At 48.7% G+C, this 15,174-nt stretch overlaps 1 protein-coding gene across 1 annotated transcript; it reads left to right on the top strand.

Annotated features, from left to right (window-relative positions):
- Positions 1 to 2,142: 2,142 nt before the first annotated feature.
- On the top strand, positions 2,143 to 8,937 carry LOC118516914. Its single transcript, XM_036062751.1, has one exon. It carries the CDS (start codon positions 3,528 to 3,530, stop codon positions 8,706 to 8,708), a length of 5,181 nt encoding a protein of 1,726 aa, XP_035918644.1. The 5' UTR covers positions 2,143 to 3,527; the 3' UTR covers positions 8,709 to 8,937.
- The last annotated feature ends 6,237 nt before the right edge of the window (positions 8,938 to 15,174 follow it).

The raw sequence follows: 15,174 nt of genomic DNA on the forward strand, positions 1-15,174 counted from the left end.
TGGACACCGTCTTACTACTCCTTAAAGCAGTCATCAGAGAACCATATAGTAGGAACAGCCGAATATGGAACCCTTTTCGTTCTTTGGACACCTCCTATAACTTGTATGGCGACTATGGGGACCTTCATATCGTACTCAGTTGGTACCCCTATTCATCGAGGGTATCGCTGTGATACCCCCAACAGACCTTTGGACACCGTCTTACTACTCCTTAAAGCAGTCATCAGAGAACCATATGGTAGGAACAGCCGAATATGGAACCCTTTTCGTTCTTTGGACACCTCCTATAACTTGTATGACGACTATGGGACCTTCATATCGTACTCAGTTGGTACCCCTATTCATCGAGGGTATCGCTGTGATACCCGCAACAGACCTTTGGACACCGTCTTACTACTCCTTGGAGCAGTCATCAGAGAACCATATAGTAGGAACAGCCGAATATGGAACCCTTTTCGTTCTTTGGACACCTCCTATAACTTGTATGGCGACTATGGGGACCTTCATTTCGTACTCAGTTGGTACCCCTATTCATCGAGGGTATCGCTTTGATACCCCCAACAGACCTTTGGACACCGTCTTACTACTCCTTAGAGCAGTCATCAGAGAACCATATAGTAGGAACAGCCGAATATGGAACCCTTCTCGTTCTTTGGACACCTCCTATAACTTGTATGACGACTATGGGGACCTTCATTTCGTACTCAGTTGGTACCCCTATTTATCGAGGGTATCGCTGTGATACCCCCAACAGACCTTTGGACATCGTCTCACTACTCCTTAGAGCAGTCATCAGAGAACCATATAGTAGGAACAGCCGAATATGGAACCCTTCTCGTTCTTTGGACACCTCCTATAACTTGTATGACGACTATGGGGACCTTCATTTCATACTCAGTTGGTACCCCTATTCATCGAGGGTATCGCTGTGATACCCCCAACAGACCTTTGGACACCGTCTTACTACTCCTTAGAGCAGTCTTCAGAGAACCATATATGGTAGGAAAAGCCGAATATGGAACCATTTTCGTTCTTTGGAGACCTCCTATAACTTGTATGGCGACTATGGGGACCTTTATTTCATACTCAGTTGGTACCCCTATTCATCGAGGGTATCGCTGTGATACCCCCAACAGACCTTTGGACACCGTCTTACTACTCCTTAAAGCAGTCATCAGAGAACCATATAGTAGGAACAGCTGAAATTGGAACACTTTTCGTTCTTTGGACACCTCCTATAACTTGTATGGCGACTATGGGGACCTTCATATCGTACTCAGTTGGTACCCCTATTCATCGAGGGTATCGCTGTGATACCCCCAACAGACCTTTGGACACCGTCTTACTACTCCTTAGAGCAGTCATCAGAGAACCATATAGTAGGAACAGCCGAATATGGAACCCTTTTCGTTCTTTGGACACCTCCTATAACTTGTATGGCGACTATGGGGACCTTCATATCGTACTCAGTTGGTACCCTTATTCATCGAGGGTATCGCTGTGATACCCCCAACAGACCTTTGGACACCGTCTTACTACTCCTTAGAGCAGTCATCAGAGAACCATATAGTAGGAACAGCCGAATATGGAACCCTTTTCGTTCTTTGGACACCTCCTATAACTTGTATGACGACTATGGGGACCTTCATATCGTACTCAGTTGGTACCCTTATTCATCGAGGGTATCGCTGTGATACCCCCAACAGACCTTTGGACACCGTCTTACTACTCCTTAGAGCAGTCATCAGAGAACCATATAGTAGGAACAGCCGAATATGGAACCATTTTCGTTCTTTGGAGACCTCCTATAACTTGTATGGCGACTATGGGGACCATCATTTCGTACTCAGTTGGTACCCCTATTCATCGAGGGTATTGCTGTGATACCCCTAACAGACCTTTGGACACCGTCTTACTACTCCTTGGAGCAGTCATCAGAGAACCATATGGTAGGAACAGCCGAATATGGAACCCTTTTCGTACTTTGGACACCTCCTATAACTTGTATGGCGACTATGGGGACCTTCATATCGTACTCAGATGGTACCCCTATTCATCGAGGGTGTTCGAGATTTAACGCGCCTAAAGTTAGACCGCCCGCATTACACCGGGGTTGTTTAAACACGAGTCGCGCCATCTATGGTGCGATTAGGGAACCATAAAGAACCTGAATGTAATTTACTAAACATCGCTAGTACAGCACGGCTGCTTCGAGCGACTATGTGAAAATAAAATGCGATTCAGGGAGACTGAGACAAACGGCAAAGAGCTTAGGAATTGAAATTTATTTCGCATCCCAAGGTAGTCCAGCTAAAGAATCCTCTGAAGGTCCTTGACGGGCAACCAACATTGGACACTCTCTAGCGCTCTCCGACCCCACCTTGAGCTCGAGCTACATCTTCCTTCTCCTTCCCTTCTGGTGTTGACCTGTTCGGCATTGTCCAACGGTCTTCATCATTCCCTTCCACTCCTGGTGTGTGACCAGTTCGGCATTGTCCAACGGTTCTCACCATTCTTTCCCCCCTTGGCACGAGGCCTGCTTGGTTTCACCATCAACTCGTGCCATTCCTTCCCCAGCAGTGGATCTGTTCGGCAGTGTCCAACGGTCGCTGCTGATTCTCTCCCGGTACCGGTCCACCACCACCAAAGGCCGTACTGTCTATCCTTTTCCTTCCCCCTCCCGGAGTAGGCCGTACCCTACATTTTGGTCCTTCGAACCGGATCAACGCGAGTGCCAGTTCGCGAATCGCCGCGTCTCAGTCCGCGATCGAGCGTTGATCACAGTAAACGCGGTGTTCAGTGTGCAGTGAGCAGCCGGTCTACACGGACCAATCGGACGGATTGGGTCCACATCGGTGAGCAGCGAGCGAGGAAAGCTCCAACGCCAGTCCTTCAGTTGCCGCCATCTTGTGAGCAGATCGGTGCTTCGTCCAGCGAGGGAGCTACAAACGCCAACCCTCCAGGCGTCACCATCGTCATCGAGAGAGCAATCGGACGGATTCGCTCTACAGCGGTGCGCAGAGAGCGAGGGAAGCTCCAATGCCAACCCTCCAGCTGCCGCCATCTTCATCCAGCACCAACTGCAAGTTGTGCGCAGATCGGTGCTCGTCGAGCGAGGGAAGCTACACACGCCAACCCTCCAGGCGTCACCATCTTCATCGAGGGAACGATCCGAGGGATCAGTTCCACAACGGTGCTCGTCCAGCGAGGGAGCTACAAACGCCAACCCTCCAGGCGTCACCATCTTCAACGACGGACCAATCGGACAGATTGGGTCCACATCGGTGCGCAGAGAGCGAGGGAAGTTACATCGCCAACCCTCCAGCTGTCGCCATCTTCATCCAGCACCACCATTGTCATCGAAGGAACTATCCGACGAATTAGTTCCACAGCGGCGCTCATCCAGCGAGGGGTTACAACCGTCAGCCCACTAAGTGGAGCCGCACTGCAAGCAGTTTCCGAATTCGTCACCGGTGTTTGTGCATCAGTGTGTATTTTCATCATCAGTGCTAGTGCAGTGAAACGTCATGCCAGTGACACGTGCGTCGACAAAGGACATGGACACCGTGGAGTTATCTGGAGCAGAAACTGCAGTAATGCAGCAACCAGAAGTGTCCATGCAAGTGCAAGTGTTGCGCATCAAGTTGAAGGTCGTGCATAAAAGGCTGATCAACATGCAGACCGATCCAACACTTGCACAAGTGCAATCCAAAATGCTGGAAGAGCTGAAGGCTGAACAACATACACTGCTGAATCAACTCATCGAGCAGCTACCGTATGATTTGGACAAGGACATCGCTGAGGACGAAGTGTTCCAGGCCGAATATTTGGTGAAAGCGGCATCTCTTCAGAGCATGGACGTCAAGCCTCCGCCGGTGGCAGCACAACTCGTAATGCCGCAACACCGTCTCCACATCCCGATGCCTACGTTCGACGGTAGCTACGAACAGTGGCCAAAGTTCAAGGCTATGTTCCAGGACATCATGAGCCGAGCCAATGAGTCTGATGCTGTGAAACTTCATCATTTGAACAAGGCGTTGACAGGAAAGGCTGCCGGCATAATCAACGCCTCAATGATGAACAGCAACAACTTCGAGAGTGTATGGGAGATCTTAGTCCAGCGGTTCGAGAACCCCCGGTTGATCGTCGACAAACACATCGCCGGGTTGTTACACCTCAAGGCGCTACCCCGAGAGTCTGCAAAGGATCTTCGTCACCTTGCCGAGACTTGTAAGGCGCATGTTGACGGTCTCATCTTCATGGAGAAGCCCATCGACGGAACCAGCAACCTCATCATCACCCACATTCTGTCATCGTGCCTAGATGCGGAAACTCGGAAGTTGTGGGAACGCTCGTTAAAGCATGGAGAGTTTCCTGAGCTGTACAAAACTCTTGAGTTCATCACTCGGCAGACGGAAGTGTTGGAAAGCTGTGCAACGAAGGAGCCTCAACAACGACAACCGTCGGGAAAACCAGCGAGCACCAAGGCATTTGTGTCATCGACTCCGAACCCTCCGCAGCTCTGTTGCGCTTTGTGTAAGCAGCAACATCCATTACACAAGTGCCCCACGTTTTTAATACTGACGACTACGGATAAGATCGAGAAGCTGAAAACATTGAACCGCTGCTTCAACTGTTTTGGTACCGGACATGCAGTTTCTAAATGTCCCTCACCATGGTCGTGTCGTCACTGCAAGGGCAGGCATCACACGTTGATTCATGTGGAGAACTCACGTGTAACACCTGGTCCATCACCTGTTACTGGAAGACAATCTACAACCGCTACGACAACATTAACCACAGTTGTGTCATCCACTGTGTTGCTTTCGACGGCAATGCTCAACATCACCGACAGCGCAGGAGTCACCCATCCGGCACGTGTTCTTCTGGACAGCGGAGCACAATCCAGCTTCATCACTGGCAGGCTAGCCCAATTCCTATGTTTACCACGCAAATTGGTAAACATTCCCTTGTCAGGGATTGGTGGCAGCGCAGGATCGAACGTGCGACACACCGTGACTACTACCATTCATTCCCGATGCTCCAGTTACAATGCAACGGTGGAAATGTTAGTGCTTCCCAAACTGACGGTGGAAATGCCACGACAGTACATCAACATCAGCCACTGGAGTATTCCTGAAGCATGTGTTCTGGCTGACCCGTCGTTCAACAACCCAGCGCCTATCGACCTGATACTGGGAGCATCACTCTTCTACGAGATCCTGAGGACCGGACGGCTATCGTTGGGTGACAACATGCCAACGCTCCAAGAAACCGAATTTGGTTGGGTTGTCAGCGGAAACACCATCATCGAGGAACCATTGTCATCTTCAATGTGTGCAGTCGTCACGCACACCAACGAGCTGGACTCTTTGATGAAGAGATTCTTCGAACTAGAAGAGGTGAGCGGCACACCAAGCTGGAGCAACGAAGAACGTGCGTGTGAGGAGCATTATACAGCGACAACTACCACAGACATCAACGGTCGATACGTGGTTCGACTTCCCCGGAAAGCCGAAATGATCGGCAAACTTGGGGACTCAAAGACCAGCGCACTAAGAAGGTTCTTAGCAATAGAACGACGACTTCAAAGAGAACCGGAAACTCAACAAGCCTATGTTGATTTCATGAACGAGTACCTTCGCTTAGGTCATATGAGCAAGGTGGCAGCCACATCGATGGACGCTGAGACGTTCTATCTACCTCATCATCCGGTCTTCAAAGCCGACAGCACCACTACCAAGTGCCGTGTCGTCTTTGACGCATCGAGCAAATCATCAACGGGAGTATCATTGAATGATACGTTAATGGTCGGGCCGACCATTCAACAGGATGCTACCTCCATTTTGCTGCGGTTCCGTACAAGGGCTGTTGCCCTCACAGCAGACGTGGCTAAAATGTACCGGCAGGTTTTGGTACATCCCACCGATCGATCCCTGCAACGCATCCTGTGGCGGAATTCACCAAACGAGCCCATCGAGGAGTATGAGCTCAACACCGTGACGTATGGGACAGCATCTGCACCGTTCCTGGCAGTACGATCATTACAACAAACGGTAGAAGATCATGGGAAGGAATATCCGGCTGCAGCTGCGCGATCCTGTGACTTCTACGTGGATGATTTCGTGTCTGGAAGTGATTCGCCGGCAGAGGCTGAATCCCTACAAGTACAAACGGCAGAATTGTACGCGAAGACGGGGTTCGAGCTACGAAAATGGGCTTCCAACAAGCCATCCGTGCTACAGCATGTGGACCAACAGCAGTTAGCAGCCACTCCATCTGCTGAATCGGGAGCCGAAGGAGTTCTGGCAACTCTTGGTTTAGTTTGGGACTCATCTTCCGACAACATGAGTTTCAAAATCAACGCGCCCTACGTTATTGGGCCAATAACGAAGCGGAAGGTCCTTTCTTGCATCGCCAGGATCTACGATCCTTTGGGAATTGTTGACCCAGTGAAAGCCATGGCGAAGCAATTCCTCCAACGTATCTGGACTCTTCAGACGGACCAGCAACATCCCTGGGGATGGGACGACGAACTACCGCATCACCTTCAAGGACAATGGATCAACTTCCACAACCAATTGATCCATCTACAGGAGCTACACATTCCTCGTGTAGCAATTGGACCTGACAGCATCTCTAGCCAATTCCATTTCTTTTGCGACGCGTCAGAAAAGGGATATGGAGCATGCTGTTACATCAGGAGCTGCAACGAACAGGGAGTCGTCACGATTCAACTGTTCGCCTCGAAGACGAAAGTGACACCAATAAGCAGCAAGCACTCCATCGCCCGACTGGAATTGTGCGCAGCACAATTAGCCAGCTTGCTTTACAATCGTGTGAAGTCAGCTGTCGAGTTGCAATCTCCAGCTACATTTTGGACGGATTCAACCACCGTGGTGCATTGGCTACGAGGATCACCAAGCTGCTGGAAGCCGTTCGTCGCCAATCGTGTCTCGCAAGTGCAACAGCTTACAACTGGTTGTGCTTGGCGACACATTGCTGGAATAGACAACCCAGCGGACCTTGCATCACGCGGCTGCCTGAGTAAGGAGCTCCTCAACAATCCGTTATGGTGGCAGGGCCCACCATGGCTAAATCAACCGGAAGAGCAATGGCCGGAATCATCGATATCGTCATTTGACGACGACGCTGCCGCAGAAAGACGCGCCTCTACAGTGGCCTGTGCAGTTGTCGAGAAACCGCACCATCGCGTCTTCACGTTATACTCATCGTTCTCGAAGCTCAGAAGAATGATGGCGTATTGGGTTCAATACTTCAACCGTTGTTCAAAACGTCGATCGTATACTGGCCCTGGTATCACGACAGCAGACCTGAAGGAAGCAGAGGAAGTAATGTGCCGATTAGCGCAGAGGGATTATTTCACACAAGAAATAAGAGCACTACAACGGAAGGAATCAATTTCTTCGTCATCGAAGCTGAAGTGGCTGCATCCGCAGCTGGGAGCAGACGGCATCATTCGTGTTGGTGGCAGGCTTAGCAACGCATTGCTATCAGAGGACACCAAACATCCTATCGTGGTTCCCAACGGACATCCGTTAGCCCATCTGCTGATGGATCATTTCCACAAGACGCTGCTACATGCGGGACCACAGCTGATGCTGAGTACGAGCCGACAACGATATTGGATCTTGGGCGGCAGAAACCACGCGAGAAGGACTTATCATCAGTGCCTCACCTGTTTCCGTGCCCGTCCTATCTCATCAGAGACACTAATGGCAGATCTCCCTTCGACGAGAGTGACTTCCAACCGACCTTTTTCAATCACGGGGATTGATTACTGCGGTCCAGTTTTTGTGAAAGGCGCATACCGGCGAGCAGTTGCTACAAAGGCATATGTAGCCATCTTCGTGTGTTTCGCCACTCGTGCAATTCACATCGAACTTGTTTCCAACTTGACGACGGAAGCATTCATCTCAGCGTTACGTCGATTCGTGGCACGCCGTGGACTTCCAGCAGAGTTGCATTCAGATAATGCAACAAACTTCAAGGGAGCAAGCAACCAGCTAAATGAAGTCTACAAGCTGTTGCATTCATCACATCATCAAAGGAGCATCCGGACATGGACCTTGGACAGGAGGATTACGTGGCACTTCATTCCACCGCGAGCTCCCCATTTCGGTGGGCTTTGGGAGGCGGCTGTGCGCTCGATGAAACACCACCTAGTACGAGTTGTAGGCAAAACGTCTCTCTCCTTCGAAGACATGGCGACGCTGCTGACCGAAATTGAGTCATGCCTCAATTCTCGGCCATTAACACCGCTGACCGATGACCCCACTGACGTGACTGCCCTTACACCCGGACATTTCCTGGTTGGATCGCACCTCCAACATGTTCCAGATGCCGAGACAGCGGGCGTTCCTGAAAATCGGTTGACACATTGGCGACATGTTCAACAACTAATGCGTCACTTCTGGAACCGATGGCATAAGGAGTACTTACAGCAACTCCAACCGCGTTCGAAATGGTATAAGGATGATGAAAGGGCTATCGTTCCAGGTACGTTAGTGATCATCAAGGAAGATAATGTACCACCACTTTCTTGGCTGTTAGCACGAGTAGTTGAGGTCCATCCTGGAAAGGATGGAAAGGCTAGGGTATTTACACTGCAAACCAGTACCAAGACTAAGGTAGTTAGGCCTCGCGTAAAGCTATGCGTTATACCCACGGCAGTAGGAAATTATTGAAATTTCTCAATTTCAAGGTGGCAGGATGTTCGAGATTTAACGCGCCTAAAGTTAGACCGCCCGCATTACACCGGGGTTGTTTAAACACGAGTCGCGCCATCTATGGTGCGATTAGGGAACCATAAAGAACCTGAATGTAATTTACTAAACATCGCTAGTACAGCACGGCTGCTTCGAGCGACTATGTGAAAATAAAATGCGATTCAGGGAGACTGAGACAAACGGCAAAGAGCTTAGGAATTGAAATTTATTTCGCATCCCAAGGTAGTCCAGCTAAAGAATCCTCTGAAGGTCCTTGACGGGCAACCAACATTGGACACTCTCTAGCGCTCTCCGACCCCACCTTGAGCTCGAGCTACATCTTCCTTCTCCTTCCCTTCTGGTGTTGACCTGTTCGGCATTGTCCAACGGTCTTCATCATTCCCTTCCACTCCTGGTGTGTGACCAGTTCGGCATTGTCCAACGGTTCTCACCATTCCTTTCCCCCCTTGGCACGAGGCCTGCTTGGTTTCACCATCAACTCGTGCCATTCCTTCCCCAGCAGTGGATCTGTTCGGCAGTGTCCAACGGTCGCTGCTGATTCTCTCCCGGTACCGGTCCACCACCACCAAAGGCCGTACTGTCTATCCTTTTCCTTCCCCCTCCCGGAGTAGGCCGTACCATACACCCCCAACAGACCTTAGGCCACCGTCTTACTACTCCTTAGAGCAGTCATCAGAGAACCATATAGTAGGAACAGCCGAATATGGAACCCTTTTCGTTCTTTGGACACCTCCTATAACTTGTATGACGACTATGGGGACCTTCATATCGTACTCAGTTGGTACCCCTATTCATCGAGGGTATCGCTGTGATACCCCCAACAGACTTTGGACACCGTCTTACTACTCCTTAAAGCAGTCATCAGAGAACCATATGGTAGGAACAGCCGAATATGGAACCCTTTTCGTTCTTTGGACACCTCCTATAACTTGTATGACGACTATGGGACCTTCATATCGTACTCAGTTGGTACCCCTATTCATCGAGGGTATCGCTGTGATACCCCCAACAGACCTTTGGACACCGTCTTACTACTCCTTAGAGCAGTCATCAGAGAACCATATAGTAGAAACAGCCGAATATGGAACCCTTTTCGTTCTTTGGACACCTCCTATAACTTGTATGACGACTATGGGACCTTCATATCGTACTCAGTTGGTACCCTTATTCATCGAGGATATCGCTTTGATACCCCCAACAGACCTTTGGACACCGTCTTACTACTCCTTAGAGCAGTCATCAGAGAACCATATAGTAGAAACAGCCGAATATGGAACCCTTTTCGTTCTTTGGACACCTCCTATAACTTGTATGACGACTATGGGGACCTTCATATCGTACTCAGTTGGTACCCCTATTCATCGAGGGTATCGCTTTGATACCCCCAACAGACCTTTGGACACCGTCTTACTACTCCTTAGAGCAGTCATCAGAGAACCATATAGTAGAAACAGCCGAATATGGAACCCTTTTCGTTCTTTGGACACCTCCTATAACTTGTATGGCGACTATGGGGACCTTCATATCGTACTCAGATGGTACCCCTATTCATCGAGGGTATCGCTTTGATACCCCCAACAGACCTTTGGACACCGTCTTACTACTCCTTAGAGCAGTCATCAGAGAACCATATAGTAGGAACAGCCGAATATGGAACCCTTTTCGTTCTTTGGACACCTCCTATAACTTGTATGACGACTATGGGACCTTCATATCGTACTCAGTTGGTACCCCTATTCATCGAGGGTATCGCTTTGATACCCCCAACAGACCTTTGGACACCGTCTTACTACTCCTTAGAGCAGTCATCAGAGAACCATGTGGTAGGGACAGCCGAATATGGAACCCTTTTCGTTCTTTGGACATCTCCTATAACTTGTATGGCGACTATGGGGACCTTCATATCGTACTCAGTTGGTACCCTTATTCATCGAGGATATCGCTTTGATACCCCCAACAGACCTTTGGACACCGTCTTACTACTCCTTAGAGCAGTCATCAGAGAACCATATAGTAGGAACAGCCGAATATGGCACCCTTTTCGTTCTTTGGACACCTCCTATAACTTGTATGACGACTATGGGACCTTCATATCGTACTCAGTTGGTACCCTTATTCATCGAGGATATCGCTTTGATACCCCCAACAGACCTTTGGACACCGTCTTACTACTCCTTAGAGCAGTCATCAGAGAACCATATGGTAGGAACAGCCGAATATGGAACCCTTTTCGTTCTTTGGACACCTCCTATAACTTGTATAACGACTATGGGACCTTCATTTCGTACTCAGTTGGTACCCTTATTCATCGAAGATATCGCTTTGATACCCCCAACAGACCTTTGGACACCGTCTTACTACTCCTTAGAGCAGTCATCAGAGAACCATATAGTAGGAACAGCCGAATATGGAACCCTTTTCGTTCTTTGGACACTTCCTATAACTTGTATGGTGACTATGGGACCTTCATTTCGTACTCAGTTGGTACCCCTATTCCTCGAGGGTATCGCTGTGATACCCCCAACAGACCTTTGGACACCGTCTTACTACTCCTTAGAGCAGTCATCAGAGAACCATGTGGTAGGAACAGCCGAATATGGAACCCTTTTCGTTCTTTGGACACCTCCTATAACTTGTATGACGACTATGGGACCTTCATATCGTACTCAGTTGGTACCCCTATTCATCGAGGGTATCGCTGTGATACCCCCAACAGACCTTTGGACACCGTCTTACTACTCCTTGGAGCAGTCATCAGAGAACCGTTTAGCAGGAACAGCCGAATATGGAACCTTTTTCGTTCTTTGGACACCTCCTATAACTTGTATGGCGACTATGGCGACCTTCATTTCGTACTCAGTTGGTACCCCTATTCATCGAGGGTATCGCTGTGATACCCCCAACAGACCTTTGGACACCGTCTTACTACTCCTTAGAGTAGTCATCAGAGAACCATGTGGTAGGAACAGCCGAATATGGAACCCTTTTCGTTCTTTGGACACCTCCTATAACTTGTACGACGACTATGGGACCTTCATTTCGTACTCAGTTGGTACCCCTATTCATCGAGGGTATCGCTGTGATACCCCCAACAGACCTTTGGACACCGTCTTACTACTCCTTAGAGCAGTCATCACAGAACCATGTGGTAGGAACAGCCGAATATGGAACCCTTTTCGTTCTTTGGACACCTCCTATAACTTGTATGACGACTATGGGACCTTCATATCGTACTCAGTTGGTACCCCTATTCATCGAGGATATCGCTTTGATACCCCCAACAGACCTTTGGACACCGTCTTACTACTTCTTAAAGCAGTCATCAGAGAACCATATGGTAGGAAAAGCCGAATATAGAACCTTTTTCGTTCTTTGGACACCTCCTATAACTTGTACGACGACTATGGGACCTTCATTTCGTACTCAGTTGGTACCCCTATTCATCGAGGGTATCGCTGTGATACCCCCAACAGACCTTTGGACACCGTCTTACTACTCCTTAGAGCAGTCATCAGAGAACCATATGGTAGGAAAAGCCGAATATGGAACCCTTTTCGTTCTTTGGACACCTCCTATAACTTGTACGAGGACTATGGCACGTTCATTTCGTACTCAGTTGGTACCCCTATTCATCGAGGGTATCGCTGTGATACCCCCAACAGACCTTTGGACACCGTCTTACTACTCCTTAGAGCAGTCATCAGAGAACCATATAGTAGGAACAGCCGAATATGTAACCCTATTCGTTCTTTGAACACCTCCTATAACTTGTATGGCGACTATGGGACCTTCATTTCGTACTCAGTTGGTACCCCTATTCATCGAGGGTATCGCTTTGATACCCCCAACAGACCTTTGGCCACCGTCTGACTACTACTTTAAGCAGTCATCAGAGAACCATATAGTAGGAACAGCCGAATATGGAACCCTTTTCGTTCTTTGGACACCTCCTATAACTTGTGTGGCAATTATGGGACCTTCATTTCGTACTCAGTTGGTACCCTTATTCATCGAGGGTATCGCTGTGATACCCCCAACAGACCTTTGGACACCGTCTTACTACTCCTTAGAGCAGTCATCAGAGAACCATATAGTAGGAACAGCCGAATATGGAACCCTTTTCGTTCTTTGGACACCTCCTATAACTTGTATGGCGACTATGGGGACCTTCATATCGTACTCAGTTGGTACCCCTATTCATCGAGGGTATCGCTTTGATACCCCAACAGACCTTTGGACACCGTCTTACTACTCCTTAGAGCAGTCATCAGAGAACCATATAGTAGAACAGCCGAATATGGAACCCTTCCCGTTCTTTGGACACCTCCTATAACTTGTATGGCGACTATTGGGACCTTCATATCGTACTCAGTTGGTACCCCTATTCATCGAGGGTATCGCTGTGATACCCCCAACAGACCTTTGGACACCGTCTTACTACTCCTTGGAGCAGTCATCAGAGAACATATAAGTAGGAACAGCCGAATATGGAACCCTTTTCGTTCCTTGGACATCTCCTATAACTTGTATGGCGACTATGGGGACCTTCATATCGTACTCAGTTGGTACCCCTATTCATCGAGGGTATCGCTGTGATACCCCCAACAGACCTTTGGACACCGTCTTACTACTCCTTAGAGCAGTCATCAGAGAACCATATAGTAGGAACAGCCGAATATGGAACCCTTTTCGTTCTTTGGACACCTCCTATAACTTGTATGGCGACTATGGGGACCTTCATATCGAACTCATTTGGTACCCCTATTCATCGAAGGTATTGCTTTGATCAGTCATCAGAGAACCATATAGTAGGAACAGCCGAATATGGAACCCTTTTCGTTCTTTGGACACCTCCTATAACTTGTATGGCGACTATGGGACCTTCATTTCGTACTCAGTTGGTACCCCTATTCATCGAGGGTATCGCTTTGATACCCCCAACAGACCTTTGGACACCGTTTTACTACTCCTTGGAGCAGTCATCAGAGAACCATATGGTAGGAACAGCCGTATATGGAACCCTTTTCGTTCTTTGGACACCTCCTATAACTTGTATGGCGACTATGGGGACCTTCATATCGAACTCATTTGGTACCCCTATTCATCGAAGGTATTGCTTTGATACCCCCAACAGACCTTTGGACACCGTCTTACTACTCCTTAGAGCAGTCATCAGAGAACCATATAGTAGGAACAGCCGAATATGGAACCCTTTTCGTTCTTTGGACACCTCCTATAACTTGTATGGCGACTATGGGACCTTCATTTCGTACTCAGTTGGTACCCCTATTCATCGAGGGTATCGCTTTGATACCCCCAACAGACCTTTGGCCACCGTCTGACTACTACTTTAAGCAGTCATCAGAGAACCATATAGTAGGAACAGCCGAATATGGAACCCTTTTCGTTCTTTGGACACCTCCTATAACTTGTATGGCGACTATGGGGACCTTCATATCGTACTCAGTTGGTACCCCTATTCATCGAGGGTATCGCTTTGATACCCCCAACAGACCTTTGGACACCGTCTTACTACTCCTTAGAGCAGTCATCAGAGAACCATATAGCAGAAACAGCCGAATATGGAACCCTTCCGTTCTTTGGACACCTCCTATAACTTGTATGGCGACTATGGGGACCTTCATATCGTACTCAGTTGGTACCCCTATTCATCGAGGGTATCGCTGTGATACCCCTAACAGACCTTTGGACACCGTCTTACTACTCCTTGGAGCAGTCATCAGAGAACTATAAGTAGGAACAGCCGAATATGGAACCCTTTTCGTTCCTTGGACATCTCCTATAACTTGTATGGCGACTATGGGGACCTTCATATCGTACTCAGTTGGTACCCCTATTCATCGAGGGTATCGCTGTGATACCCCCAACAGACCTTTGGACACCGTTTTACTACTCCTTAGAGCAGTCATCAGAGAACCATATGGTAGGAACAGCCGTATATGGAACCCTTTTCGTTCTTTGGACACCTCCTATAACTTGTGTGGCAATTATGGGACCTTCATTTCGTACTCAGTTGGTACCCTTATTCATCGAGGGTATCGCTGTGATACCCCCAACAGACCTTTGGACACTGTCTTACTACTCCTTAGAGCAGTCATCAGAGAACCATATAGTAGGAACAGCCGAATATGGAACCCTTTTCGTTCTTTGGAAACCTCCTATAACTTGTATGGCGACTATGGGGACCTTCATATCGTACTCAGTTGGTACCCCTATTCATCGAGGGTATCGCTTTGATACCCCCAACAGACCTTTGGACACCGTCTTACTACTCCTTAGAGCAGTCATCACAGAACCATATAGTAGAAACAGCCGAATATGGAACCCTTCCCGTTCTTTGGACACCTCCTATAACTTGTATGGCGACTATTGGGACCTTCATATCGTACTCAGTTGGTACCCC

Source organism: Anopheles stephensi, unplaced genomic scaffold (assembly GCF_013141755.1).
Source record: "Anopheles stephensi strain Indian unplaced genomic scaffold, UCI_ANSTEP_V1.0 ucontig418, whole genome shotgun sequence".
In the NCBI taxonomy this organism is placed as follows: domain Eukaryota; kingdom Metazoa; phylum Arthropoda; class Insecta; order Diptera; family Culicidae; genus Anopheles; species Anopheles stephensi.